The sequence below is a fragment of the Peromyscus californicus genome, unplaced genomic scaffold (assembly GCF_007827085.1).
Source record: "Peromyscus californicus insignis strain IS unplaced genomic scaffold, ASM782708v3 Scaffold_13__1_contigs__length_99412109, whole genome shotgun sequence".
Taxonomy (NCBI): Eukaryota; Metazoa; Chordata; class Mammalia; order Rodentia; family Cricetidae; genus Peromyscus; species Peromyscus californicus.
The window spans coordinates 21,305,478-21,333,472 of record NW_026294424.1 but is presented as its reverse complement, the minus strand read 5'-3'; the positions used below and the strand labels follow the sequence as shown (position 1 = coordinate 21,333,472).

Below are 27,995 nucleotides of genomic sequence, written 5' to 3'. Positions count from 1 at the left end.
AAATCTCCATCTTGTTTTTGAAAACAGCAATGATAGTCAATAGAAAATGACTGAACTATGGAATTAAGAATAATTCTGAAATCAGGTGGTAAATAAACATTGGGCAAAACTTCTCACACCTGAGTGTGTTCCCTCTTCTGACTATTTTTCCCAAAGATTTGTGCTATTTTAATCATCTCATGATGCCTGGTGATGCAACCTTACTGACTGGAAATCAAACCTGAAGTATATATTTGTGCAGGGCAATAAAGTGTAGCATATTAAAGACTAAATGTCAAGAGGTATTAAGAATAGAAAACAGAAGTACGTGAGAAGGAATTTTATGTTTTAATTTAATTTAATTTATGGGACTTTTGTATTGGAGACTATTGAACTGACAGGAAATATATAATTGAAATTAATTTTATATTCTTTACATTCCCCATTTCCCTTTTAAAGTTGGATGGGTGGGATGCTTTAGGTCTTCACTTACAGAGGCAGGTTCAAATCCTTTATAGTTAATCCTTGGGCTTCAGGACACCCCTCTGTCTCCAAGCCTCAGACACTCCTTCCTGACTTCATTTTGCTTAAATCATTAGGCCCCATCAGCACCCCATACACCCCCAGGCCAACCTAGCTGGCTGCCCATCCACACATCTCTGTCTGCTTTTGGAGTGTTTTCAGAAGCCTATTCAATCGTGCGTAGTGAGCCAGACACCCTCACCCCTCCCAGAGACCCAGGGAAGGGAGTTATCAAATTTCCTCACAGGCCCCGTGAAGCTTGCCTACTAGAGACTGCAGAGAAGCTACGCTGCCTCACAGTGAGAAGTTAGATGTGTAAACGTGTTGCACAGCATGAAAATATGCTCTGGGGTGTGGTGAAGAGCAGAGACTGAGTGCCTCTGGAGGAAGAGAAGAAGCTGGCCTTTTCAGGGAGCTCTTTTATTTTTTGAAACAACACAATGAGTGTTAATTTTCATAAAGGGGTTGCCTCCGGTTCTTCAACAAGCTGTCCCTGCAGTTCTATTGAAGTGGCTGAGATGGCTGCCATATGAACAAGAAATGCAGTACCATCACCTTCTCCAGGATAAATAGACAGCCTCCTAACCACAAAATGTGCCATAACTCCCATCATTGCTTTAGCTAGGCAAGTAAGGCCCTGATGAATTACAAAACCCAAATCATCTGAGTAGCAGAGCATAGAGTCTCTTTGTTGTCCTAATTGTCTAGACTCTAAGTCTTCAAGTTGATTGTAATTTACCAACTAAGGTTCCTTTTTCTATCCACAATGACCCCTGAATTTTATTTCTACAACTATCAGCTAGTCATATAATTTTGGACAACAGTGTGTAGGCCTGACCTACTGCTGATGGCATAATTAAGATGGGGTAATGGACTGAGTGGTAACATCACTGGGATCCACCTTCTTTCTTGTCTCAGGGAAGAGATGGGAATTGAATACACTGGGGGAAGAAGATGTAATGTTTCCTTCATCTCCATCTCCCTATCCCTCCTTCCCTTTTGTCCCTCTCTCTTCTCTCCTCCCTCCCCCCTCCCTCCTTCCCTTCCTTCCTCGCCATTCAGCCACGCTATCATTTGCCTTCTATAAGATATCTGATGGAAATTAATCTACAACATGATTCCAGACCGGAAGTACAGCTGCAAATCAGAAAGGGGGTGGAGGTGTTTTACAACACACAAAACAAGCAGGACTGCTCTGGACAGCAGATAATGCAAACTAGCTTTGCTGGAAATGAGCTGCAAAATACCTTCATTTTCTACTACAGTGAAACCCTGATAAGATCACAACTGCTAGGGTCATACGGTATATCAGGTGGAATCACAGCCTTTAGAACTCCATTATTAATGCAGACAACCTCACAATCAAACAGGATGAGAGCACAGTTTCCAGATGCCAATGATTTGATCCTATCTTATTTGGCTGTTTACATTCAAATAATGCGACTGTATAAATTTAAATAATACAAACCACCAACAGATGGATCCCAGTGAAAAACTGTGCTTTCGCTGAGACCCTGAATGTACACTATACAGTGCTCTACAATTTATTTGAGCAGAGCTCACATTTAAAAAAAAAATGGGAGGGGGATAAAAAGAGACTCATTTCTTCTACCATTATGGAAATAAAAGGACGGCGGCTTTAGTTCGCGCTGACTGTGCCAAGGAAACATGCAGTTCCCTAACCTCTGGTACAATGTACCCATAAGGTAGCAAGCATCAAAGCATATTAAAAGATATTAACTGCATATTTGCTTATGAACAAGATAAAAAGCTGTAGGGCCTCCAGGTTCTCAAGCTGTGAGTGGAACAGCTTTGCAATTTGCCTGCAAAACTGCATTTTGATCTTAATGAATATAAAATGGCTGCCATTAAAAGTAAAACAGATTATTTCGGGTCTTCCAGGGCCCATAGCTCTTTGCCGGCCTTGGAGGGCCACTATGATCTTTCATTAAAATCTCACAGCAGGGCTCCCTCACCAGCAAATCAAGCCTTGCAGTCTAGGAGATTGGCTACATTTAAAAGTAATTTTCAGAAATCTACACAGATTTTCAATTTGGTAATGAAAGCCATAAGAGAATGCAGGCGGCGTTTTGTCGAATATTGTTACTGATCCAGCGCTCACATTCGTTAGAAATTAAACTGCCCCGTAACTACCGCGTTGATGGCAGCTTGCCATTTCGGCTGTATTCTAATCTCCGTTTGTTAATGAGTAGCATGTGCTAATTGTTGTCATCCTTACCGCCGGAGCAGTCCTTCCCTAGCTAACATATTGTACCTGCCCAGAGGTGGAATCTTTCGCTTTGTTCCTGACCAAGTTGGAACAGAGACTGGAATCACTGTCCCTGGCAGGAAAGAATAGCACCCTTCCACTACACAGAGGGAATCGAATCTTAAACTGGGTGTTTTCATTTCAGTCGGATTGATCCCTTTGTTGTTGTTCATTTGTTTGTTTGTTGTTTTCAGTCAAGGCTAAGTTTTCTAAAGTTCCAGAATACACAAATGTTAACTGCAAATAAATAAATAAATAAATGAATAAATGAATAAAGAAAGAAATGTTTTTTAACAAACCGGCAAACACAGAGGAACTGCTTAGGAGCGATGAAAGGCTGGACCGTCCCAGTGACACTAAGAGTTCCCCAACGTTAAGGGAAAGCGTGCAAATGGACAGACATCTTGCAAACTTCGGCAAGCAAGTTTGACTGGGATCCTTGGTGTATTTCTGAACACAAACTCCAGACAACTGTCAGAGCATGGTACTCTGAGGTGGCTAGCCCTAGCGGGGGCAGATGTGTGCACTCACAGTCTGTGGCTCCCCTAAAGGAGAGAAGGTCCAGAAAGAGGGATTCAGTAAGTTCAGTGTTCTGATGTGTGGTGCAGACTGACATCTGAATAAAGAGAAGCATAAGATAATTACAGATGAATAAATAGAACGCATTTGTGTACATGCATTCCAAGACAGAATGGGACCGTTTTAGTTCCTTTATGAATGTCCTTCCTTGATAGAAAGACCAAGAAGAGTTCTTTTTCTGAGATCCTAGAAACAAAATGTCAGATATGCTTCCCTTTTGGAAAACGCATTCAATAAATTTTCTTTACTTGGCAATTCTCTTTACCTGGCACCTTTAGGGCAAAGCACTTTCCGGCACTAAAATGTGACGAACAACAAGAGCTGCTCTCCACTTTCTCTCTGACTGGATATAAATTCTTCCTGCTGATACAGAAAGAATCTCCATTTAGAATAGCACTTCTCCCTGGCAGAGTGCTGGCAGCCAGGAGAGCATATATGCAAAAGATACGTTTATTTTCAGGGGGCCGAGGCGGGTGCCATGTGGCTGATACAAGCAAGCCTCTGAGCTTCTAGCGTTTGAGAGGCTTGCCTGGGCTCGGCCTCTTTGGTTTTCACAACGAACAATTTTAATTGGGTGGAATGTCTATGATTCTAAGGGAAAGACACGGGACCCTTAACAAGGTACCACTGCTAATGTGCATTAGGATGTGAGGAGTAGCTCACACCACATCCTGTTTCTGCAGCCTCAGGAGACCAATGGGAAATTGCTATAAACAACTTGGAAAGGCAGTTTTGAATCTGTCCACCTGCAGTTGTTACTCTAATTGCAGGAAACGGCCGTGTAATACGGTAAGGCTTTTTTCCCCCTAAAGTGACACTATAAGAAATTCTGCTGAATCCTCCCAAACTCATAGGGCTGAGGCGTCTTTCATTTCACCTGTCACCCGTTGTTCTAATATTCCTGAGAACTTTCAGGTACATCTTGACAACTATATTCTTTATGGTCCCATATCATTATTTCAGCATATGCTAAGCTATGAACAGAGGGAAGATTTATTATCAGTTTTTACTCTCAAGAACTAGACTATAACATATATTAATATCCCTTTAATAACTACAGTGGGGAAAAGCAGGACTTTTGGTACTAGAAGTTAATGTAATTATTCTTCATATAATCAAGCTAAGTTTTACTAGTAATGATAGGATATAATTATTTATTTACCTGTTTCAGGAATGTAACATGTGGAAGCAGCCACTGTCCCTGTCCATCATTTTTAATCTATCAGTTCTGTTGGAAAATACACATTTATACATACACATATATATTTATGGAAACTTTTACTTAAAAATCAAAGATAAGCCGGGCGGTGGTGGCGCACGCCTTTAATCCCAGCACTCGGGAGACAGAGCCAGGCGGATCTCTGTGAGTTCGAGGCCAGCCTGGGCTACCAAGTGAGTTCCAGGAAAGGCGCAAAGCTACACGGAGAAACCCTGTCTCCAAAACAACAACAACCAAAAAAAAAAAAAAAAAAAAAAAAATCAAAGATAAAACACTTGTGACCTTTTACAGGGGAATAGTAAGGGGTTTCTAAGGGTATTAGTTATTACTTTATAAATGTGTGTTTTCTCTAACAATTACATTTTTAAACAAAACATTAGGGCCAAAACAAAATTGGGAGAGCTTAAAAGTAGTGGTTTGCAAACATATCTACTAAAATCCATGCTTCTTTTATAATTTTATTTTATTTTTTTATTTTTATTTATTTATTTATTTATTTATTTTTTTGGTTTTTCGAGACAGGGTTTCTCTGTGTAGCTTTGCGCCTTTCCTGGGACTCACTTGGTAGCCCAGGCTGGCCTCGAACTCACAGAGATCCGCCTGGCTCTGCCTCCCGAGTGCTGGGATTAAAGGCGTGAGCCACCACCACCCGGCCTATATTATTAATTTGGCACCTCAAATTAAAATTCTAAGGCCTACACTAAAATTCCAATTGAACAGATCTCTGGGACTATTATATTATCCGTTTGAGAGCATGAAGCTTTAAAATTGTGCTATTTTATGAAAAAATTTCTAAATGGTATGTTAGGTCCCATAACTTGTTTGAAATATACCATTCTAGTAAATATAAATTATTTTGGATTTACTCAGCAAATCTCATAGAAACAGCCCTAAAGGGACAAGTGCATGTCATCCTATAGGCTAATTGATAAAGAACTTCAGAGTTTATAAGTGATTTTCCCCCAAGAAATAATACTTACATACCAGCTTGAGAGCCAGATTTGGAGCCACAGAACTTTAATCCCAGCACTCGGGAGGCAGAGACAGGAGAATGGATCTCTGTGAGTTTGAGGCCAGCCTGGTCTACATGGCAAACCCAGGCCAGCCAGGGCTACACAGTGAGACCCTGTCCAAACAAGCAAACAACATGAAATCCAGCTTGGTTCCAGGGTATGCCCGGAAGAATGACAAATGTGGTCACTTGGCTGAGCTAAATTCAAATGGCTTCTGTCTTGTTCTTTGCGCTAGGGAGCAGAAACTCATGAGATGCAAGAGAATGAAGAACAAAGTGAGTACCCAGGGGACGAGAAGCTGGGTGTGGAGAGGACCGTGGATGCTCTCTGCTCCTGAACCTTCTCTGTCTGGGGGAGAGTCCTAACCCTAAAGCCTTTTGTCCCACACTATCCCAGACTCTCTACACGTCTTCTCCAAGACAGCGCAGGTTCAGTTTTCGTTCCTTCAATGTCAACTGTGTTTTCTATCCTCTAAAGTCATTTATCATACTCCACGTGATTCAAATGAATGTTCAGAGGATGAGGAACAAGGATAGTCAAGAGGCAACAAAGAAGTAACATTTGCAGAAGGTACTTCTGCTTTGGTTTTAAACAAAGATGTTCAAAATGAGTGTCCTGCACAGTTTATACATTCAACCCAGCTAGAGGACTGGTTAAGGGCAATGTTGCCAGGTGCCCTCCCCTGCCCCCAACATAGCAGCTTATAAACCTGCAGCCATCTAGCTGTGACTAGGAGCAGCAAAGGGCTGAGAAGAAGCGCCAAGGCAGGCGCAAGGAGTGTGATGCTGGGCAGTTCGCACCACAGAGGATCTTGCTGATTCTGTTGTTCCTCCTTCTTGAGTTCTCAGCAGCATGAATGTTGTGTGCAGGGTGGACTTCTATCTTGGGCATTTGATGATTGTCCTTCTGTGGTTCTAATTTACTGAGAAGGATAAAGGTTTTGCATATGGCATTAAAAAATAGAACCCAGCAAAATAAAATAGAAAAAATATTTTGAGGCACTGGAGCGAATCTGAATCTGGTATATAAGAGTTAAAGAAGGCATTTTAGACTGGCTTAAGTGTGTTATATAGGGACTGACTTCCACATATAGTAACTGCATCCTTCTATAAAAGCAGTAACAATCTCTTTACTCAACATAGATTCTGGAAAGTTTTCAGGACCACATTGGATGAGCTTTAATATCTCTGGAAGGCAGAAGTGAAAAGAAAGAGCAGGCGACTCCCTACCAAGTTCAAAGACTCATATTTACATGTTGGAGACAAAGGGAAATGAACTGTTTTCTAGGGTGCAAATGTAAACTGTGGGAAAGTGACCCTTTGCTCTGTGGTTACATGCAGCAGTCAATGCTGTCTCCGGAGACATGGTCTCTACTCATCTAGAGCATCAAGAGACTGAAGGCCACCCATCCACAGTCGTAGTGGCATCTGCCATCGGGAGGTTTGGGAAATAAGTGGGTGTTGCAATGGGGTTTTGGTTTGTTATTGCTGTCTTTAACAATGGTTCCAAATAGCAGAGAGAGAAAGAAAGAGAGAGACTCATCCAAACAAGGTGGACTGTTTCTTTGAAGACTGGAGAAAATGTGTGTGGATAAAAATATTGAAACCAAACAAATAAATTCATGCTTATACATGAAGTTTAAAAAGCAAACACTAAATAAAGCTTTCAAGTATGATTCTAAGCTGTATCAGGACATATGATTTAGAGGATATTAAATTGCAAATGAATTGGCTGGGATTTTCCAAAAGAAAAAGCAGAAACAATATATATGACCTATATTTCATTGATATATGATATTTACAGACTAAAAATAATACAATAAATATGTAATTTCACATTGAACAAAGAATAAGATCTAGATGTCTGAGCCAAAAGTGATGAGAAATCTGGAAAGGAGTCTTCTATTATATGAGAGTTTGTTATGTTAACAGGAAAATAATGCTAGACATTGAATTTATCCTAGAATCCAGGAATGCAAGCACCAGAATAGAGAAATTAAAAAAAACAATCCCACGACTAAATATTTTTCAAGGGAAAATAAGCTTATTTTTAAAATTTTGACAAAATAATCACAGATTATTTTAGAGACATATAAAAGTGGTAACATGAAAGGAGCATTCTTTTTCCCCTTTTAAAGCTATTCAATGTAGAATATAAAGGAACACACACCCCAAACGGAAGGCTGAAGACAGAGTGAAGAGCCAATATAAAAAGTGTTGCAAGAATATTGTCGGGAGGGTTAAAGCCTGACTAAAGGCTGAAAAACTGCCAAGGACAACAGAAAGCTATTTTAAGCTGTTTGTAGAGAAGAACAAAGGGATAGGTACATTGATTGGGGCACACAGCAAAATGTTAACAGATGTCACAGAAAACAGAACGATTCAACTTCTGTTTTGATTCTGTGGTCTCTATCAAGAAGAATGATCTTTGGACTGGAAGGGGTAGAGTGAACAGGCGGAAGAGAGAGCCAAGGCCCAGGATGAGTTCAGACACACTATGGTTGTCACCTGGCTGCTTTAGACGAGTTCAAGGCTCCAAGCCAGATGAACTCTCTGTGCAGTTAATAAGAGAGCCTGAAAATAAAACAAAAATAATCCAGATGCAACTACAGAAAACCTCACAACTGTTCTCACACACAATTATGATTGACCATGAACTAATGTGGCTACAGAAGGAAAAACGTAATTTGCAAAACCAAAAATCTGCAGAGAACATATTCCTAGTAAGATTCTAGAACTCGGGACAAGAAGTCCTATATAATGAGGGTGATTCAGAATTACTTGAATAAATGTTCCCAGTGAACACTTATTAATTAATTGGTGCAATCTGAGCGTTCTCTCCTGGCATGTGCCCTTTGCACTTTATTTTACACTTTCGTTCTTCCTTTCGTTCCTGCCTGGCTTGTGCACAGCTTTACTGTAAGATTTTCCATATTTTGAGAAAATATGTACTCTGTGCTTTATCCCAATCAGACTTAACAATCATGTACATAGTACCCACTTATGAAGCAGGTAGGCTCTGGCAATATGAGCCGGGCAAACTTAGCCCTCTTCTTTCAGTACTTATTGCTTAAAAGTGAATGACAGAGTAGATCCACACACACTATGGGGAGACATTGAAAGAAGGCATTGTGTACCAACTATTGTAAGGCACTACACTAAAGCTTTACATGTTTCATCAAATCCTCTCAAAAATCTCTGCAACAGTGTCCCGGTGACACCTGACACACAAGACCAAGTGATAGTTCAGAGAGAGATGAAATGTTATATACAGTTGTTTAACGGCTACTGGGAGAAGAAGATTCAGTTTCCTCTAGGGATGAGCTCCCACATAGGTTGTCAATCTCAACCTACTCAGCCCTGGACACATGTACATATGAACAAAGATAAATAGACTCAGTATGTCATACATATATGTTATATGTACACACACACACACACACACACACACACACACACACACACACACACACACACACGTATATCCATGCAACAGTAATTAAAGAAGAGATCATGAATTTGGAAGGAGAGAGACACAAGGGATTTGAGGCAGAGGAAGGGGCAGGAATGATGTAGATGCAGTGATCTAAAATGGCATTATCAAAAACATTATTGAATGAACAACCCATCAAAACAAAAACAAAAACAAAATGGTTCCATAAGCCTGTTGTGGACTCACACTGCAATCTCAGCACTCAGGAGGTCCAGGTAGGAGAATCACCATGCATTCAAGGACAACCTTTTATACAGAGTGAGTTCAAGACCAGTTTGGGCTAAAGTAAGATCCTGCCTTAAAAAAAAGAAAAAAAGAAACAATAAACAACTAAAACATTTACAGAAGATGTGGAGCCAGAACTCAAAGCAAGAATCATTGAATCCACACCCCTTGTTCTATTACACCACACAGTGAACAAAGGCCTACCGTTGCCCCTTCTGTAGTGGAGTACCTTGAACATTCCAGAGGTGATGCAATACTGTCCCAGAAATACTTCCCAGAGAAAACAGAAAAGAGTGCTGGAGCTTTTGAACACCCATCTTCTGGTGGATTGTTCTCAGCCTGTGTTACTAAGGCAGAGCCTAGTTGGAGAAAGAAAGGACATTGTGGGTGTGCCATTAGATGCTGTTTCTCTCTCTCTCTCTCTCTCTCTCTCTCTCTCTCTCTCTCTCTCTCTCTCTCTCTCTCCCTCTCTCATCTCTGTCTATCTGCCTGTTTGTCTCTTTCTGTGTGTATTAATGCACACACAAAGATATCCTAAAGGATATATATTATTAAATTAAAGACTATTTAAAACATAATGTTTCAGTGCAAGTTCCTTTGCCAATTTATTACCTGATTTATTCCTAACCATCAGTGTTCTCTTTTTCTCTACCTTAGTTTTCTCTCTGAACCTTCACCATATGTACTTCATTTTATGCATGAAATGAGTTCTTGTAAAGTTGTGTTATTTTTTTTCAGCAAATGAAATATTATATTAAAGATACCAGGGACGTATTCTTTTAAAAGAACCTTATGGCAAATTGCTTTGTAAAGCAAATAATGACCCTATAACCAATCTTTCTTTAAATCTAGATTTCCATATATAAGATTTGACTAAAAAAATGGTACATCTGTACTTTATTTTTACATCTGTCTGCTAGCTGTACTGCAACATAATAGTATGCCAATTTGAAATACCATAATTTTTATACTTTTCCAGTTCTCACAATGCAATCTTAGAAAATGTATTATCTTCTATATCATTCTTGCATATCCTTTCTTTTCTTTGGGGGAACTTTGGACTTTAGAGCTGTCTATCACACATACACCACTTTCCCCGAGTTTGGAGAGATCAGTAGCAGCTCATCTTTCAAAAAGCCGTAATAATGTGCCACCATTAGTGCACAGTGTTGTGTGCTTTTTTGTACGTTTAATATTTACAACAGACTCCTGGATATAAACAACTGCCTCAATTGCTTTAGAAGTCAGTAAACTAGGCATAATTGAAACTGAACTTCTGCAGGTGTCTTGCCTGTATAAAATTCATTAATTCATATCAGCTGACATATATTAACAGACACATCACACACATGTAAACACACACAGATGCATACACATAATTTGTATGGTGTTCAAAATAATGCTCTGAGATGGATACTATGAGGTAACTCCCCAAATCTATCTAAATGACACCACCACCCAGTTACTTAGAGGGTATGTGTGATATGTGTTAGTACCTAATTTATTCTTTTGAATTTAAGCACATAGTAGAGTCACCATGCAGAACATTGATTTTTCAGAATTTGTTCATTTTATATAATTGAAATTTTATATTCTTTGACCTATTCTTCACATCTCCCATGCATTTTAGGATAGCAATGTTCTAACATCTGCTTTTCTATCAGTTAAACTTTTGTAGATTACAGTATCATACAGTTTTCACCATTTTATGCTTGGTTTACTTAAATTAACAGAATGTCATCCAAGTTCATCTACATTTTCAAAATCACAGGATATTTAAAAGCTATATTTTCAATTTATTTGTTTTGTATATATGAGTGTTTACCTACACGTCTGTATGTGCACCAGGTGCATTCCTGTTGCTGAGTGAACTCAGCAGGTGGAATCAGATTCTCTTGAACTGGAGTTACAGACGACCTTTGTGAGCTGCCACATGAGTGATAGGAACTGAATCCGGGTCCTCTGCAAGAGTAGCAAGTACTCTTAACTGCTGAGCCTTCTCTGCAGCTCCCAGACAGGATATCATTTTGTAAAGCTAAATAATATTATACTTAGTGTGTTTATAAGCACACTTCACACTCTCTTCATTAGTTCATCTATGAGTGCTTCAATCCCCGCCCCCAGTCCCACATCTTCACTATGTGAATACTGCTGTAATGAACACAAGGCCACAGAGAACTCTTGAGAGATCAATTTCATTCCCTTTGGATATAAACTAAGGTAGAAGATTGCTAGGTCAGAAGCAGTTCTTAGTTTAAGTTTTGAAGGATGACATTGTTTTCTATAATGGATGTACCAATGTGCCTTCTTATCAACGATCAAAAGTTGTTTTACCTCCTTCCTTGCCAACACTTCTTCCCCTTTCCATCTGATAGTAGAAATTCTGATAGGTTTGAGATGGCTTTCATTGTGATACTGATTTGCATTTTTCTGTTGATTAATGATATAGGGAATTTTTTACATTTTTTTCACATTGCCCCTGAGTCATCTGTATTTCTTCCTTTGACATATATCTGTTCAGGCCCTTTGCCATTTTTAATTGGGCTGCTCTTCTTATGGCTGTGGAACTGCTCAAGTTCCTTCTGTATTTTGGCTATTAACCCCTTATCATATAGATGGATTGCAAATATTCTCTCATGTTCTGCAGGTTATCTTTCCACTCCGGCTATTGTTTCCTGTGCTGCAGAGCGGCTTTGTAGTTCAATGCCACTCCACTTGTCTATTTCTGCCTTTGTTACCTCTGCTTTCAGGGTCGCATCAGAAACATCGGGCCCAATGTCAAGAAGCTTCCTGTGTTTCCTTTCAGAAGTTTTAAAGTTGTAGGCATTCCATTAGTGTTTAAACTCATCTGAGTCGAATTTTGTGTGTAATGCTGGGTAGGAGTCCAATTTCATTCTATTGCATGTAAGTTTTTAGTTTTTTCTATTTATTGACAATATTGCCATTTCCCTACTGTGTGCTTAGATACACACAGTAACTACTATTGTGTGCATTTTCTTATTATTGGAATAATGAACAATTAAAAAAATTGGTCTCACAGAGAAGACAAAGTTTTGGGTGAAGGTTTGCCAATAAAAGTATTTTTATGAAAGGCCAAATTGATTCTAGTAATATCCCTGCTAGCTGCTGTCTACAATAGATATTTTCTTGTTCATTTCAGGCCTCAGTATTTTTGTCTGTGGAATGGAATACTCAGATCCACTCTGACAGACATACAAATGTCTTGCTGGCCCTCTCAGATGAGATGCTCTGCCTACTGGATGGCCTACTTAAATTTCTTAACATTTGTTCCTAGAAAGCAAGTTCACATTAACAGCATGTATATAACAAGGGACACCCATGAATTGCTAACTACATATCCAACATTTTTACAAAAGAAAATGGAAAGTAAAATTAATTCTGCCATTGTGTCTATCCTGGTGGAGGGTGCTGCCCTCCCGAGGCAGGCTTTTTCCAAAACCGAAGACATGATTTCATGACAAACAATGAGTAGTACAGCCATGATCTAGAATCTAAGAAGGAAGATGCAGGTCTTCACTAATTTGGCCAGACCATAGTTTTCAGAGATAAAAGTCCTGAGCCCAACCCTTCCATTAACAGAGTCAGCCCCCTTACATGCCTTATTCCAAGCACTTAAACACATCAGCCTTCCAAACTAGAAACAAACCAGCTTTTTATCACCTCTCTTCGGTCTCTTTCCTCTTATGATCAAGGTGACTTATAAACAGCTGTGACAGAAATGATTTTTTTCTTAAGCATCTTCTCAATAATATCTCTGAAAAAGCAGGGAGGCTAAGAGATACATGACATTCACAGATTTTGTCCCTGGAGCCACAAAATGCACATGAGCAATTTCTTTATTTGACCAAAATGAATGGTCATCACAAAAACAAATGTAACTTTGGTATCCCTGATTTGGCAGAGACAGCTTAAGGGCTCAAACTTAATAGACTTTTTCTGACCGATTAGGATCTCAGAGTGGGCTGCATCATCCTGACAGAGCCGATAGCCACATCCAAACCACAGGCACTGGGCTGCCCTTGATCCATGACCTTAGCGGACAAAATAATGGGCTGCAGAATTTCCCAAGATTCCCAAGGAAGGAAATTTGAAGTCAGTGTTCATTTTGCTTGGTGGTCTTTTAGGGAGGCAATTAGACATTAAGCATAGATTGGTGCTTAAAGAAAATGCCTAACAGTAAAAGCACATTTCTATATTCCAAAGGTCCAGGAGAAGCTATGCCTAAGAAGGGATTAGCTACTATCAGATGATATTACGACTGGATTAATGATGTTCCACATTCACTATATTTATAAAAAGAGAGGAGAAAAAGAATAGGAGTCTTTTAAGGAGCAGATAAGTGATTTCTATAAACCTTAAAAGCCAAAAGAAAACTCATTTTTTATGGAAGATAGTGGTTCTAATAGTATATTTATTTATAAATCCTTAATTGGGGTATTTTTCCCTTATAAAAGGCCCTACATTTCAAGTAAATTGCTGTTAACATTTCTCTGTGAGGCTTGAGAAAAGTGCATGTGTGTCCCTGTAAGTGTGTGCACAGAGAGAGGGCCCTCGTGTATCAACACTTTATATTCTACCAAGTGTTTTAACCATTCTTATTTTAGACAATTGTTTTTGTAATGGATATACTAAAGGTGATCATTTTGTTTTATTGCTAGTCATTGCTGACTGAAATATTTTGCCATATGAAAGTAATTACTGTGACTATATTACTTTTCTAACCTGTTCATGTTGGGTCCCAAATACTCACAGTATGAAATTCTTTTACCCTGTTTAAAGAAAAAGAGTCATTGGCTATCATGGTCTGACCTTCCTTACATAAAGACATGCGATGGTTATGCAATTTCCTTTTTCTTTTTTCTTTCACGTGTTCCCTGTACGTGTTTTTATGACTCCAGAGGTTGAAGGAACAGGCTCACATTGTGTGGCATTATGAGATGTACACTGAGAAATGAAGTAACTGACATGAATGTTATAAGTCAGGAAATGCACCAAATAATTTCAGTCATCATAGTAAATAAAAATAATCTATATCATGTCTAAAACAGGAAGGAAGGACAAAAGAAAAAGGAGAAAAGGGGAGTGGAGAAAGGAAAGAGGAGGGAGAGAAGGAAGGGAGGTGACACAGAAGGGAGGGAGAACCAGTCTTTTCAGATCTGAAGCCCTGGGCCTCCCCTGTCCAGTTCTCTTACTTCCTCCGTGCAGAATGCCGCCACATCTGGAACTCTGCCTGTTGGCTTTCTGTCCTCATCAGTTAGTGATCTGAGACCCTCACGTCCTATAGCTTCAGCCAGGCAGAGCAACAGCATTAGAGCCATAACAAAAGCACAAAGGACAGGCATGGAAGGGAGGGAACCGACTTCCAAAGCTGAGCTCTGGCGCACTCAGTTTTGCTTCATCGACCACAATTCATCCTTCCTTGGCACCTGCCACATCACAGTCCACCCTGTGCCCACAGGTACCTTGAGAATGAGTCACCTAGCTCTCCATAGGATCTGGTATTCATTCCAGAAGAAAGAGGACGAGGATGCATTTCAGTTGCCAGCCTCTGAGAATGGTCATGCTGTCAAGGACACATGAGGGACAGCTGTGGTTCTGATGGGTTTCTGTCAAGCCTTGCAAGGGCTAGGTTCTCAGCTCTCAGCAAACATACAGAACCTTGCCACACTTTTATGAGCCAGGATCCCATGTGAAGATCCCAATGGCTTCTGATATTTTTTCCATTCATGTCTATACTTTAAATTTTTATTTTGTTGAAAACATAAATTACATTGTCTTGGGCCAAAGTCTTTAAAGAGACTAGCTTCTTGGAAGTTTGCCAGTGTTAATGGTAAGGAGTCCAAGAACTGTGTTTACTGCTGGAAATAAAGGGAAAACCTGAACCTACAAAGAAAGCAACTACTGGGCATTTGGGTTTGGTCTTTCTAGAAGCCCTAATACTACTCTCAGAGTAGATGGCATACCACAGTCTCATAATCATTCTGTCAGTTGGTGGGTAAGGACAGAAGACTTCTAAACCCTCCATGCTATGAAAAATGACATTTAGTAGGTGATTCCATCATATAGTGCCAGCATGCTACAAAGTTTACTTTGTCCTAGACTTAAATCATATAAAACGAACAGCTTCATACTTGTTTCAATCTGCAGAAATGAAGGCAATAATTCACCAGAGGTAAAGAAAGATAGGTGATTTTCTCAAATCTGGTCACTCTGACAGCTATAGTAATGCCTGTCTTTTGCAGAACTCTTCACAGGGGCAGATGGAAATGTGTGTTTGTCTTTATGAAGGATTTGAGCCCAGCCAGAGTCCTAAGAGCCCAGCCTTCAGGCAAAGCAGTAGTGGGGTTCTCTGCAGATACTGGCACAGACGGAGCCTATGAGAGATGTGAAGAGAAGAGAGCTGGGTCTTGGGCAGGGCCCATGACATAGGCAGGATGATGGAGGAGTTGGAAATGGAAGGGGAGGCCAGCCAAGGGCACATCATTCACAGAGATGAAAGGTGGGTGTTTCGTGGCCAAATCCACAGATAAGCAAGGGCAGGGCTTAAAGACATGGGCAATGCTCCCTAGGTTTAACACAAGGTCCGTTTTCAACGGCAACACAGTCACACATGCATGAGTTCAGGAAGGCTGAGGACAAAGTGACTTTAAGAAAATAGGGGGTGGGTTCCAACTGCTGTGTGAGAAGTTGAGAATTGACAAGAAAATGCAGAGACTGTCCAGAAGAGCGGCAGGTCCAAAAAAGGGTGAAAAAACCACAAAAGGTAACTTTCCTACATTGGAAAACTACTACCAGCCGGCCTGGGCTCAACTGAAAGCGAGAAAGAGTTCAAATACTAATCACGGAAAGCTTCACGGACCCGCTGTGGAGACGGCTCAGCAGGGGCAGGCACTTGCCATCCAGCCTGACCACCTGAGTTCACTCCTCGGACTCACATGGTGGGAGCAGAGAAATGACTCCTGCTGCTTGTCTGATGACTGACATCCAGTTTCTTACACCAACACACACCCCAACACACACACAGTGGAAACCCAAATACATGTATCAAAAATATCTAAGTACTCATACATTACAAATGCCTGTGATGGGAAAATTCATTTAAATCATTTTAAATTTCATTTTTTTTGTTTTTTGTTTTTTGGTTTTTCAAGACAGGGTTTCTCTGTGTAGCTTTGCGCCTTTCCTGGAACTCACTTGGTAGCCCAGGCTAGCCTCGAACTCACAGAGATCCGCCTGGCTCTGCCTCCCGAGTGCTGGGATTAAAGGCGTGTGCCACCACCTCCCGGCTTAAATTTCATTTTTTTATCAGGCGCATTTGACAATTCTATGACTCTTTCCCACAGTCTTAAAAATTCCTATGAAGTAGGCCTTATTGCAACTTCCATTACATCCATCACTGCCTCTGGGGCAGGGCTGCTGAGTGGTGGGCTGGGGCCTATGTCCGCTGTATTCTCGTCCTGCTTTCCTTCTATATGAAATTAATTCTTCAACAAGAGAAATAGTGACTGAAATTTCTTTTCAATACTTAGAATGAAAACAGATTTTAAAAATGTAATCAGATCTTTTCTTGTATATATCCTAACATCACCACACACCCTAGCTTTATCTGAAAGATACTGAATGACCACCTGCAAGCTCAGAATTGCCCCCCCCTCCTTCTGCAGCAGGTTCAGCTGCAGAAGTTATACTACCCTGACCCATATACAAGTGCAACGATGGCCCGGAGTGTGCACAGCCAGTGCACACCTAGTATTGTTCCAACAATTGTAGTACACACTCCCGCATTACTATCCTACCAAACATAAAGACAATTATTTTCAAAGATACCAGTCTCCCTTACATATCTTAAGATTGACATCCACACTGCAGGTCAACTGGAATAATCATATCAACATTTTTTTATACCCAAAACAATCTAAAGCAAGATTTTCATAAAGGATAATTAAGCAAGCTAATATTGTACAAAGTGGAATACACAATAAGGATATGTGCGGAAATACCTGCTTTGTGTAATTCAGAACTGGTGTTTCAGGAGATTAACAATTATGATCGCCAGTCCTCTTCTGATTCTATAATACTCCACACAATCTTTTTTAAATTACTTTATTAACCTTTCCTCCTAGCACAGAAGTGCCCGATTATAGATAATATTTCCAAATCATCTGAGGTGTAAGTGTGTTTGATTTGCTCGGTAATTATTTGTCTACTTTATTACAGTGGCCAAGCACACAAGCTCCTTGACCAGATCTATCTCAAGTCCAGTTAAGAACAGGGTCATATCCTTCTGTGCATCATTCCCTTTGGGCCCCAAAGTGCATGGAATTTCCCAACTGGAGACAGGGATGGTGCATGGGAACACAGTACATTTTAAATGTGGAAACATCATTCTGTGCCTTATCATTAAAGTTTTAAGAACCCTGGGCTTAATGGACAGAATATTGTTCAGAAGCAAAGGATGGTGTTTATTCCCCATATGTTGTTTATTCCCCATATGACTGGTACACAGGCATTTAAGTTTAAGCATGCAAATGCCCCTTGATGAATCCTAAAAGCCTATCATTCATATCCATCTGATAACCTTAATCAAGGCCTTTATCTGTCCCTTGTCATTCATACCACCTAGGACATTGCTTCCATTTTGGAATGATTTCTGTCTGCATTTTGGGGGCATCTACATGAGCTCACACAGACAGAAATGGATGTGATGGGATTCGCGGGGACATCGCAAGGCCTGCCATTCCCACAGGGACTTAAAGAGAAGAAACCACCGAAAATCAATCTTGGATCTGCAGAGGGAAAGTTTGTCTCAGCAACTTTGTAACTGTACTTAGGAATGACAGTCTAACAGCATGGAACGGGGCAAGCGGCTCACTGTGGAAGACCACCAACAGGATAAAAATGCAAGGCCAAGAGACCCTGTCCACAATCAACCAATCTTGAAATTTCCATATGTAGAAGGATTCCAGGGCTATGTTAGTAATACAGGAATCCACCGTTCAGTTCAGTCACCCATGGAATTACAGTGTAGGGTATGGATGCCAGTATTTTAGCCCCAAACCGAGCATAAAAAAAACACAAAATAAAATTCAGTGTCAGCACAAAGTTGACAGCGAATGATTATAACAGCTTCAAAGCTTGAAAAAGAGTGTAAATAACTAGTATCCCCTGCGGGCTCACTCAGCCTGCATACATAACAAACCTGATGGACAGTCTCTGTGGTAAAGGCAGAACAAGGCACTGGGAAGATACGAAGATTCCGCCAGCCAACAGCCTTGACTGTCACCTTCCTGACTTAAATCAGTTCCTTCCACTCGGGGAGGGAAGCAGCGCCCTGAGTGCGCCTCAGCAAGGCCAACGGCCCTCGCCTCCAAGCAGTAATGTTAATTATCGGCTCTTCCGAGATTATCAAGGCGCTGCAACTCCACCAGCATTTGCACTCTGCGAATACTCCTCTCTCTGATCTTTAATCCTTGGCACTTTGAGTCCACAAAAGATCGTGATTCAGCTCGTCTCTGCTAATTTCTACAATGTAAAAATAAAGGCAGAAGGAAAACCGTCCCCTTCACGCAAGTGTGAACTTGGTGGGGTACTTGGAAGGAACGGGAATTTGCTCTTCTTTCTATGCATGTATACAAACCAATGTGCACACACCCATACCTGCCTCTGGCAAGGGATGTTCACACTTCTGAGAAAAAGACAAGTGCTTCCCTTTCCTGCCTTGGCTTCACCCCTGAGTGACAGACATCAGCTTCGAGAAGGAAGGGCATCATCATCACCAGTACTAACAGACTCAGCAGAAAAGAAAGCAGAGAGGCCTTCTACGCATGACTAGGGACCACTCCACAGGTTTTTGATTCATTTACAAGATAATTAATCAATTAGCAAATGATCCTTTCGCCTTTGTTATTTATGAGGCAGGAGAACTGCGTCTCCAAATACAATGGCAGACCACTTGGATTCAAACTTCGCCCTTCAAACACATTGGTCTTATTTATCTGAACAGAGCAGATGCTTTGCAATGCCAGCCCATTGTAACTGGACTGTTTGCTATTAGAACCTGAGTAAGATTTAAGCTAAGCAGAAGAACATAAATATGACATCCTATAGACATTCATGATGATCAACTGTGTTGTATCGTCTCCAGCCATGACTACTTATTCATATAGGAAAAGAGGGAGCAAATACACTTGACATTGCTAAAAGGGGAACTATAGTCATTGGAAGGACAGGCGAAGATGAGGCTCACACAGCCGTTGCTCTGGAGTACAACTCTAAGGTCTTAAAATGCAATTAAATTGCTGCAGTGTGTATATCCTGTTTATAGGCTCAACACTTCTCATTTCTTTCAGAGCTCCCGTATTATATGTGACACCTCTTGGAAAGCAAAGATGTCAAGCAGCTTTTGCTTAGGGACCAGAATGTTTATCAGATCTCCCAGACAACCATGGCTGAGTGGAAGGTCTGAAAATGATACAAATCCCCTCAGATCCCACTAGGATCTGAGCCTTGGTCAAGGGGCATGGCTGTGCGACCCTTTTCCTCTTGGGGCTGCAGGAGCCTGTCCCATAAAATACGAAAATGGAAAACAACTGGGCATGCTGACTGACGCGTGCCTGTAATTCTAGCACTCAGGAGGCTGAGGCAGGAGGATATGAATTAGAGGCCAGCCTAAGTTAAAGGGTGAGCCTTTCTCTGAAAATAAACAAAACAAGAAGAAGAGGAAAAAGAAGAAAAAAGAAAGGGAAGGGAAGGAAAAGGGTGGGAGCTGTGTGGTTATTACCCTTTGTTCCTTCTGCTGTGACCAACTCTGCGCTTCCCCACCCTTCTGGCCCAACTGTGACCAGGTGAGACGATACGGAACACCTGCCTTAGCCAGGGTTGGCGCTGAGTCTTTCAGAAGCAAAGAAGGTTCTCAGAACCACACAAACATTTCATTAGCCAAATAATCAGGAAGTCTGTGTGAGGCTGCACTTTTGAGACAATAATTATGTATGACTTTATTCCTTTGTGCACAGAACAAAGACAACATAGTTCACTTTTACAGCTATGGAATACTGAACTCCAGGTATGCACATGGCAGAGAAACCCTGTCATCCATAGCTGCCCTTCTCAACATGTGGGTCTCGACCCTTTGGGGCTTAAAAGACCCTTTCACAGGGGTCACATATCAGATAGCCTGCATATCAGATATATACTTTGCGATTCATAACAGTAGCAAAATTACAGTGATGAAGTATCTATGGAATAGTTTTATGGTTGGGGTCACCACAGCATGATGAACTGTGTTAAAGTGTTGCAGGATTAGGAAGGTTGAGAACTGCAGCCTTAGGGACTTCAGGATGGGCTGAGAGTCAGTCATTTGACTGGGAGCCAACAATAAAAGAGCTATATGGAAAAAAAGCTATATGGAAAACTTCCCTAGCCCTTAACTTTGTAAAAAAAAGGAACAGAAACATATTTGAACGCATACAAGAACTGTGAGACCTCATAAACGAGAATACTAGGGAAAGATCATCAGAATATGAACACCCTAAAAGCAAACAAACTCCAAACTCCATAGCTCATTTAACCTTAAACAGACAACAAGAAAGTTAGCAAAGCTAAACATAACTGGATTTGTTCACATGCAAGAGTGAAAATCACAACAGTGAATCTTGAACACATTATTTCTTAGCAAAATTAGCATAACCCAGCACATCTGAACATTAAAATTTAAAAAGGATTTCAAACTGTCCTCATATCGTCAGCAGAGTCATGTCACAGGTTTTTTTATTGGTTCGGCAGCCTAGGTGTAATTGTATTAATATTTTAATGTTTGATACATATTGCCTGTGATACATTGCTTGCATAAATAAAAAGCACCAACATTCAATTGCCAATGAAATAATCACACAGTCTGGATCTTTATTATATCATGCATTATTTAATTACAATAATCAGAGCCCTTTTGAAGGTAAAACAAGATTAAAAAGGTTTTGTTTTATTGGATCTATATATTTGATTTAAACTTTACATGTTAGCTTTACATTAAGAATTTATAAGGCATCAGTTCAAATGGTGCTATTATAAGAGTTTATTTCTTTTATAATTAGTACAGTACTCTTAAAGTACTCTGACTATGAGATAATATTTCAGTATTTTAATGAGCTTTTTAAGTGTAATTGATGTAACAATCATTGAATTACACATTTATACCTGAAGAATAATGAAGGAAACATTTTAATGAGAAATTTAATCATTATTAGCAAATGATCTACTAAACTGCCATTTGCTGACATTTAAAAGCTTAATAGAAGAAAACTGTATTTTCCTCCATTGGCATTGCATTGATGGTGATTGCTTTTCTGTTACTCCGATTTCCCAGGTTAACTTTCCACCACCACTAATTTATTTATAAATTTGAGAAAACTTTTTTAACCCACCCTTGTCAGCTCCTTCCAGAAAATGTGGGGCTTGACACGTAGAGGGATAATTTAAATAAATTAGCCCCTTTCCAGCCTTCAGCAGTTTTCAGCATAAAAGGCTTCTTTCTTGTGACTATTCACGCTTGCATCAGCTTGATTTTGATGAATGCCCTGCAAATTCCCTGATAGTACCTCAGACAGAGATCTTAGACCAATGTCAACAGGGGTTTTTAAAGCTCCTTCATTTCCAGCACACATCAGCATTCAAGGCCCGAGAGGCAGCGGGTAGCGGGTGCAAGGGGGGCCAACTGTGGGCTGAGCTTTGCTGATGGGTTAAGCAGAACACCCATGCCAAGGGGAAAGGCTTCGAATGGAGACACAGTGAAACCTGTGTGAAACTGTTTTGAAGCTAGAGACCCCAAGACAATACCAAATGGGCTGGATTTACATAACTCCCTGTAGGTCAGGAGAACTGGAGCTGAGGTACAGACAATGCCACCTCTGGTCAGTATGCATGCTAGGGAGGCATGATGTCTTGGGCAAGGACCAAAAGGGACTATGCCTGCTTTCCACTCTACCTTCACGAGTAGGCAGCATGTCTTGTTGTTTTTCTGAGAGACAGTCATTTCCAGATTGCTTAAGCAGAACGTAATGTCAAGGTGCAGCCTGCATGGTCCTCTGCTAGAATTCGTCCATCTAGAAGGAAGAAAAGGGTTTGAGTAGAAACACACTGTTTAACAGTCAGTACATAGTGAGTGTATCAATTTCTGCATGTGTGTGCATCTATGTGTGTGTGACATGGATGCACATGCCTGCAGAAACCCAAATCAAGCCTCAGACGCCCAGAATCTAGAGTTACAGGCAGTTGTGAAGTGCCTAGTTTCAGTTTGGGGAAGTAAGCTCAGGTCCTCCACAAGAACAGCAAGTGTTCTTAACTTCCGACCCGTCTCTCCAGCCCCAATACCATTTTCTGTAAAGGAGCTCATCTTACCTGTACAACAGGTGTCAGCACAGCACTGCACACAGGTGTGTAACTGCTGTCATCACACTCGCCGCGTGCTCTTTTCTGTCCCCTTCCTCACTATCTCTTCTCCCTTCCCTAACAGTCCCTCATTTCTTCTCATGCCCCTTGACTCCCTCAATTCCACATATGAGAGCAAACAGGCAACCATTTTTTTTTTTTAGTGTTGGGTTTGGAGTCACAGCGGGAGTGGATGGGATTTAGGAAACAACAGATGGCAGCACATGGTTCTCACCAGTCCCCTGCTTTGAAGATCTCCTGAAGTCCCTCAGTCCAGAGGTGCTCTGTTGAGCACAGTTCTTGCTCCTCTCTCCTCTCCTCTCCTCTCCTCTCCTCTCCTCTCCTCTCCTCTCCTCTCCTCTCCTCTCCTCTTTTCTTTCTCCTCTTAATTCTCTCCTGCCCATCATTTTGCATGTGCTCAAAAAGACTTTCATAATTTAGATATACTTAACTGTTCGTTTTTCATCATAACTGAGGGAGAGCTTGGTTCTATGACTGACTATGCAGTAGGGGTAGCCCCTCGGTGACATCTCCAGCCCTGACAAGGTTGTGCAGGACAGCCTCCCCTATCCTCTTGGGTTTCCAACACCCAGTCTTCCTACTGCACACAAGCCAGTAGATTACGGTAATAGTTGTGAATGACCAGCAGAGGTTAGAGCATCAAGGAGATATGAATAGACCATCTTTGAAGTAAACGGAGGAACGAAGAAAGCTTAGCTTCTTAATTTGTTAGTTTGTTCACTAAGGCAGATAAAATTGCCAAAATCCAAACACGCTATTCATAAAATATTGGGCCATATTTAAAGATTATTCATAAATCACTTCTGTTCTTACACTGGAAAATAAAATTATGATAGACCACTAGTAAGAGGGCTCATCTCTAATTACAGGATAATAGTTACCTAGGAAATTGTCCATGTGTCATGTTAGAAAGGAATTTCAGGTAGTGCAGAAATTTATTTATTGACTTTTTTTTGAGATTTAGATTATATGTGTTTATGGGCACAATATGCATTCATGGAGAAGTAGGATATTTTGAAACAATTTTCTAATTGTAATTTGATGTAAATAAACACCTTCCCTTAAAACCCCACATCAAAACCAAAAATATAGGAATTTCTGAGATATATGGTGAGAAATGTAAGTGTATTTTCAGAGAATCTGAAATTAACCATCAGAAAATTTTACCCAAATAATATTAGAATGGTGTGATTCAGCTGTGGAATAATATACTGAGATATCCTGAAGTATTAAATATGAGCCTCCAAATTTCCATTAACATGTTTTTTTTGTGTTGCAACAGAATTATAGTTATACCTGTGCATTGGAACAATTTCACTAGTCTCAAGATGAAAGGTACAGCTTTCTTCAAGATAAATAAATAAATTACTACTATTATTATGTGTAGCACTAAACCAATGCAAAATAAAATGGAGCATTTTCTAGAATGTGGGAGAACATTGCCTCCTAAGAGCATAATGGAGTGAGCCAGCGCAATAAGCTGCACTATGCAAACAGCAGTGGGTGATAAAGGGCAGCCTCGTGAATTGTGTGATAGTTGTGGGTGCAATTTAATTCCTTCAAGTGTGCCACAAAATATTCTGGTATTCAAGAGTGTGCCGTTAATGCAGAAAAAGGGCAGATAGGTGGAAATCCGAGAAAACTGGAACAAGAATTAGTTCAAAGGGAAGCCTTGGTTTGACAAGGCATCTGTTTTATAAACAGTTAAGGGCTCTCTCTCCTCTAAGCACCCTGGTTTGACTCGCTCTATTAGACTCCCAAAGACTAATTCATCCAGTTAGCAAACCAGACATAAACAAATGGTATTTAAAAAACGCACCTTAAAAGGCTCCATCTAAAGGTTGTGGGAGTAGGAGATGAAAACCATGGAGAAGGTTAGCAATGGTTAACCTCGGGGCAGCATCATGTTGCTGCCAACAAAGCTGGTCAGTGATAAGTTCTTACAACAGCTGCCAGGCCCTGATCCCAATTCAGGAGATGCTCCTCATTACACAAAAGCGTACGCAGGAGATCAGAAACTCAGTTATGAAGGGAGCTTCCTCTTCTTTAGCTCTCATTCAAGGAGATATTTTTCACACAAAAAAATATGAAAGTTCCCTATGGAGTCCCAGGTAAATATGAGTCCAATTAAAGCTTTGGATCGACTTTATTGGGACACCATCTGAGCTATGAGAACCATATTTGAAATGGGTACACACAGACTTACACTTCACACACACACACACACACACACACACACACACACACACACACACACACGTTTTCCTGGGAGAACACCCAATGTCACTAAGCTCCTGTCTTTCTCGGAAGTCACCACACCTCTAATGATGTGTTGAACTGGTCCACTGACTTGTGGCTATACCATTTCCCTGAAACTTGTAATGTGCTGTTAATTGTTTCCAAGAGGATACTTGGCTGAGATATTTATTTGAAGAAGAGTACAAATTCCATTTGAGTAAAAAAAAAAAATGTGTTCATCAGAAAATCAAACATAGTCAGCAATGTTTGAAGGACTGATGGTGTCCATTACTTACCAGTATATTTAGCTGAAGAATCAAGGCCGTCTTTGGAAGTGTGGTGATCTGTGAAAGAGTCAGTTAATAAGAAATGCATGTGCTATAACAGGGAATGAGTCACATCAAGATGGGGTTTTGTTAGGGAGAACTGCTGGACTCTATCTAGTCTCTCACTGTCTAGACATACTGTCCGGTAGCTCTATGCAGTGACCAGAGTCCAATAGCTCTTTAGTCTACACAGGCTTTAGTTATACATAATTCTTTTACCTTCATACTCTGTGGATAAGTCCTACTTCCTATTTGTTATTAAAAATCAGATCAAATGTTACTTTATTTTGAAACTTGGGGCAGATGACTACAACAGAAAAATAGACAAAACCAGAGAGTTTGATTTCACAAAACATCATTCTGGGCCAGGAGATCAACAGTAGTGACCTTAACATTCACTATTCTCCTGGACACCTCCCAACTCTTGTCACAGGGCAGGGGATTTTTGGTACAGGTGTTGGTTGGAATCAATCATTGGTGGGTGGCACAAGAAGGAGTCCTCTTGGTGAACAGGGATAGGGTGACTGTGAAAGCATTCATGGATGGGTATGAGAACTGTCATCTTTACAGAGGGTATCCAGGGATATAATCATAGGAGGCAGTAGCAGAAGAAAGTAAGATGGGACATATTCTAAGAGGACTTAGCTAAGAAGCATAAGACAAGCTGCTACCTAGAAATGTCTGGCTCCGAAGTGTAAGGAAGCCTGGATGACTCTCAAAGTATGCAGAGAAGCCATGCGGGACTGGTACTCATGCTGATGTTCTTCTCTTTCTCTGGACAGCCCAGGCCTGAATCAGCAGCATGGAGGAAAGGAATATAGACAGACTCTGGTAACTCTGAAGTGGAAACATTAATTTGAAGCTAAAAAAAAAATTAGGGTTATTTTTTCCTTTCTCAAACTGACAACCATTTCCATGTTAACGTCCTAGAACCTTTCAAAACATGGACTGAGGACTTAATGTGGTACTTTGTAATTGCCAGAACTTTTATTAATAATGTTTAATTCCAGCTCTGTAGATCAGTCAGACAAAACTGACTGACATGCTTAAAAAGCAAATGATCCTGTGAAATAGAGTCAGTCCCAGGAACAATTTTGGAGTTCTAGTTGTTTAAAAAAAAAGTCTTGACGAAAATAAGTACTGCAAGCGAGCAGTAAAACTTCCCCGCAAGTCCTCAAGATGTTGGTTGAACACGAATTTTGGAGCCTAGGATTTAGCTGTTTATTTTGAGAGCAAAGCCATGGGTCTGCTAAGAAAAACCTACACCCATTTTTATGGCGTGACTTTTTATTATAAGAGCCTCATGTGGAGGCGTTCCAGATACAGCGTGGGTTATAGTAAATGCTACAGAATAGAGCAGCCATTGCTGAGTGGGTGAGAACTATTGGGTCAGGCTACTTAGAAGCGTTCTTGCACACATCTCTTCTGCCAGGGAGCACCAATTGAAAACACATGTAGGTCACTGAGGGCGAAAATTCTTCTGTTCCATTAGAGTTTATCAAAACACAGAATTTAGAATTAAGTCTGAGATTTCTGTTTCTGATGAAAAGCTCCTAAATGAGCAACAGGACTGAAAACTTGACTTTGCTCTTGAGCAGAATGAGGGAAGCATGTCCACATTAACCTCTACTTAAAAAAAACAAAAACTCTAAAGACCAGAACATAAGATTTTCTAAGACATTTATGTATCAGGCAACTAAGGACAGTGGTCTCCAAGGAAAGGGAAATAAATGAGTGAACCCTTCAGTCATTGTAGGAGCTCTAATGGTCTTCAGGACATAGAGGAGAATGGAGAACTTGCACAGCTCAACCAAATCCTCAGCTGTGCATGTAAAGCTGGATTGGAGAGAGACAAAGTACCAAGAGTTCACTGGAAAGAGAACCAATGTAGGGAGTGGCCAGAGATTCCTGGGGTTAAGCTGGATTCTCACCAGCACAGATGTATAATGAAACTAAGAGAAACCAGGGCAAGCAACATCCAAAAAGACTTGGCCAAAAACTGCCAAGTGGCTAGATGAGGCTGGGGGATTGCTCTTGCCAGGAGGACTGGGAGACCTCATAATGTCCAGGACATGATGAAGAAGACCTTGAAGTCCTTGCTTCATGAGGGGGAGACATCCAGGGCTTGGATCAAACAGTGTTCTGAAGTCTCTCAAAATCCTTAGTCATACATATAACAAGAAGTTATTAAGAGAATTAAAGAATAACCCATATGTAATAGATAAACTCATAATGCCAAAGGTTGGCAGACACACAGTTAAAAAAAAGAATCTCTCACTCTAAGCCAATCATGGTGACAGGCAACCCAGCACAGGAGAGGCAGAGCAAGAGGATGGAGTAACTAAGACAAGTCTAGACTATATAGTGAGAACCCAAGCCCTGCCCCAATCCCATTGTAATGATAATCAAAATATAGCCTGAGTAACTATGCTGCTATCAAAGCAGATGAGTGGGTGCTGGGGCAAAGAATAGTAACAGCTCATTAATGAGAAGGACAGTTTGGATATTCTAAATGTCCATGCACCTAACAATAGACCTTCAAAATATATGAAGAATTGGAGGATTACTTAGAGAGAGAGAGAGAGAAGTAGTGTAGGACTTCAATATCCTTTTCTCAATAATTGGTAGAAAAACAAAAAAAACTTATTTTATACACAGAGAAAAAT

The 27,995-nt window shown here is 40.5% G+C and overlaps 1 protein-coding gene across 1 annotated transcript in view; it reads right to left on the bottom strand.

Annotated features, from left to right (window-relative positions):
* LOC128109018 (uncharacterized) overlaps positions 1-27,995 on the bottom strand; it is a 545,235-nt gene that overhangs the window by 28,016 nt on the left and 489,224 nt on the right. Inside the window, exon 4 of the mRNA XM_052736024.1 lies at positions 9,528-9,657. Coding sequence (XP_052591984.1) covers positions 9,528-9,657 — 130 coding nt within the window. The remainder of the gene's footprint in view (positions 1-9,527; positions 9,658-27,995) is intronic.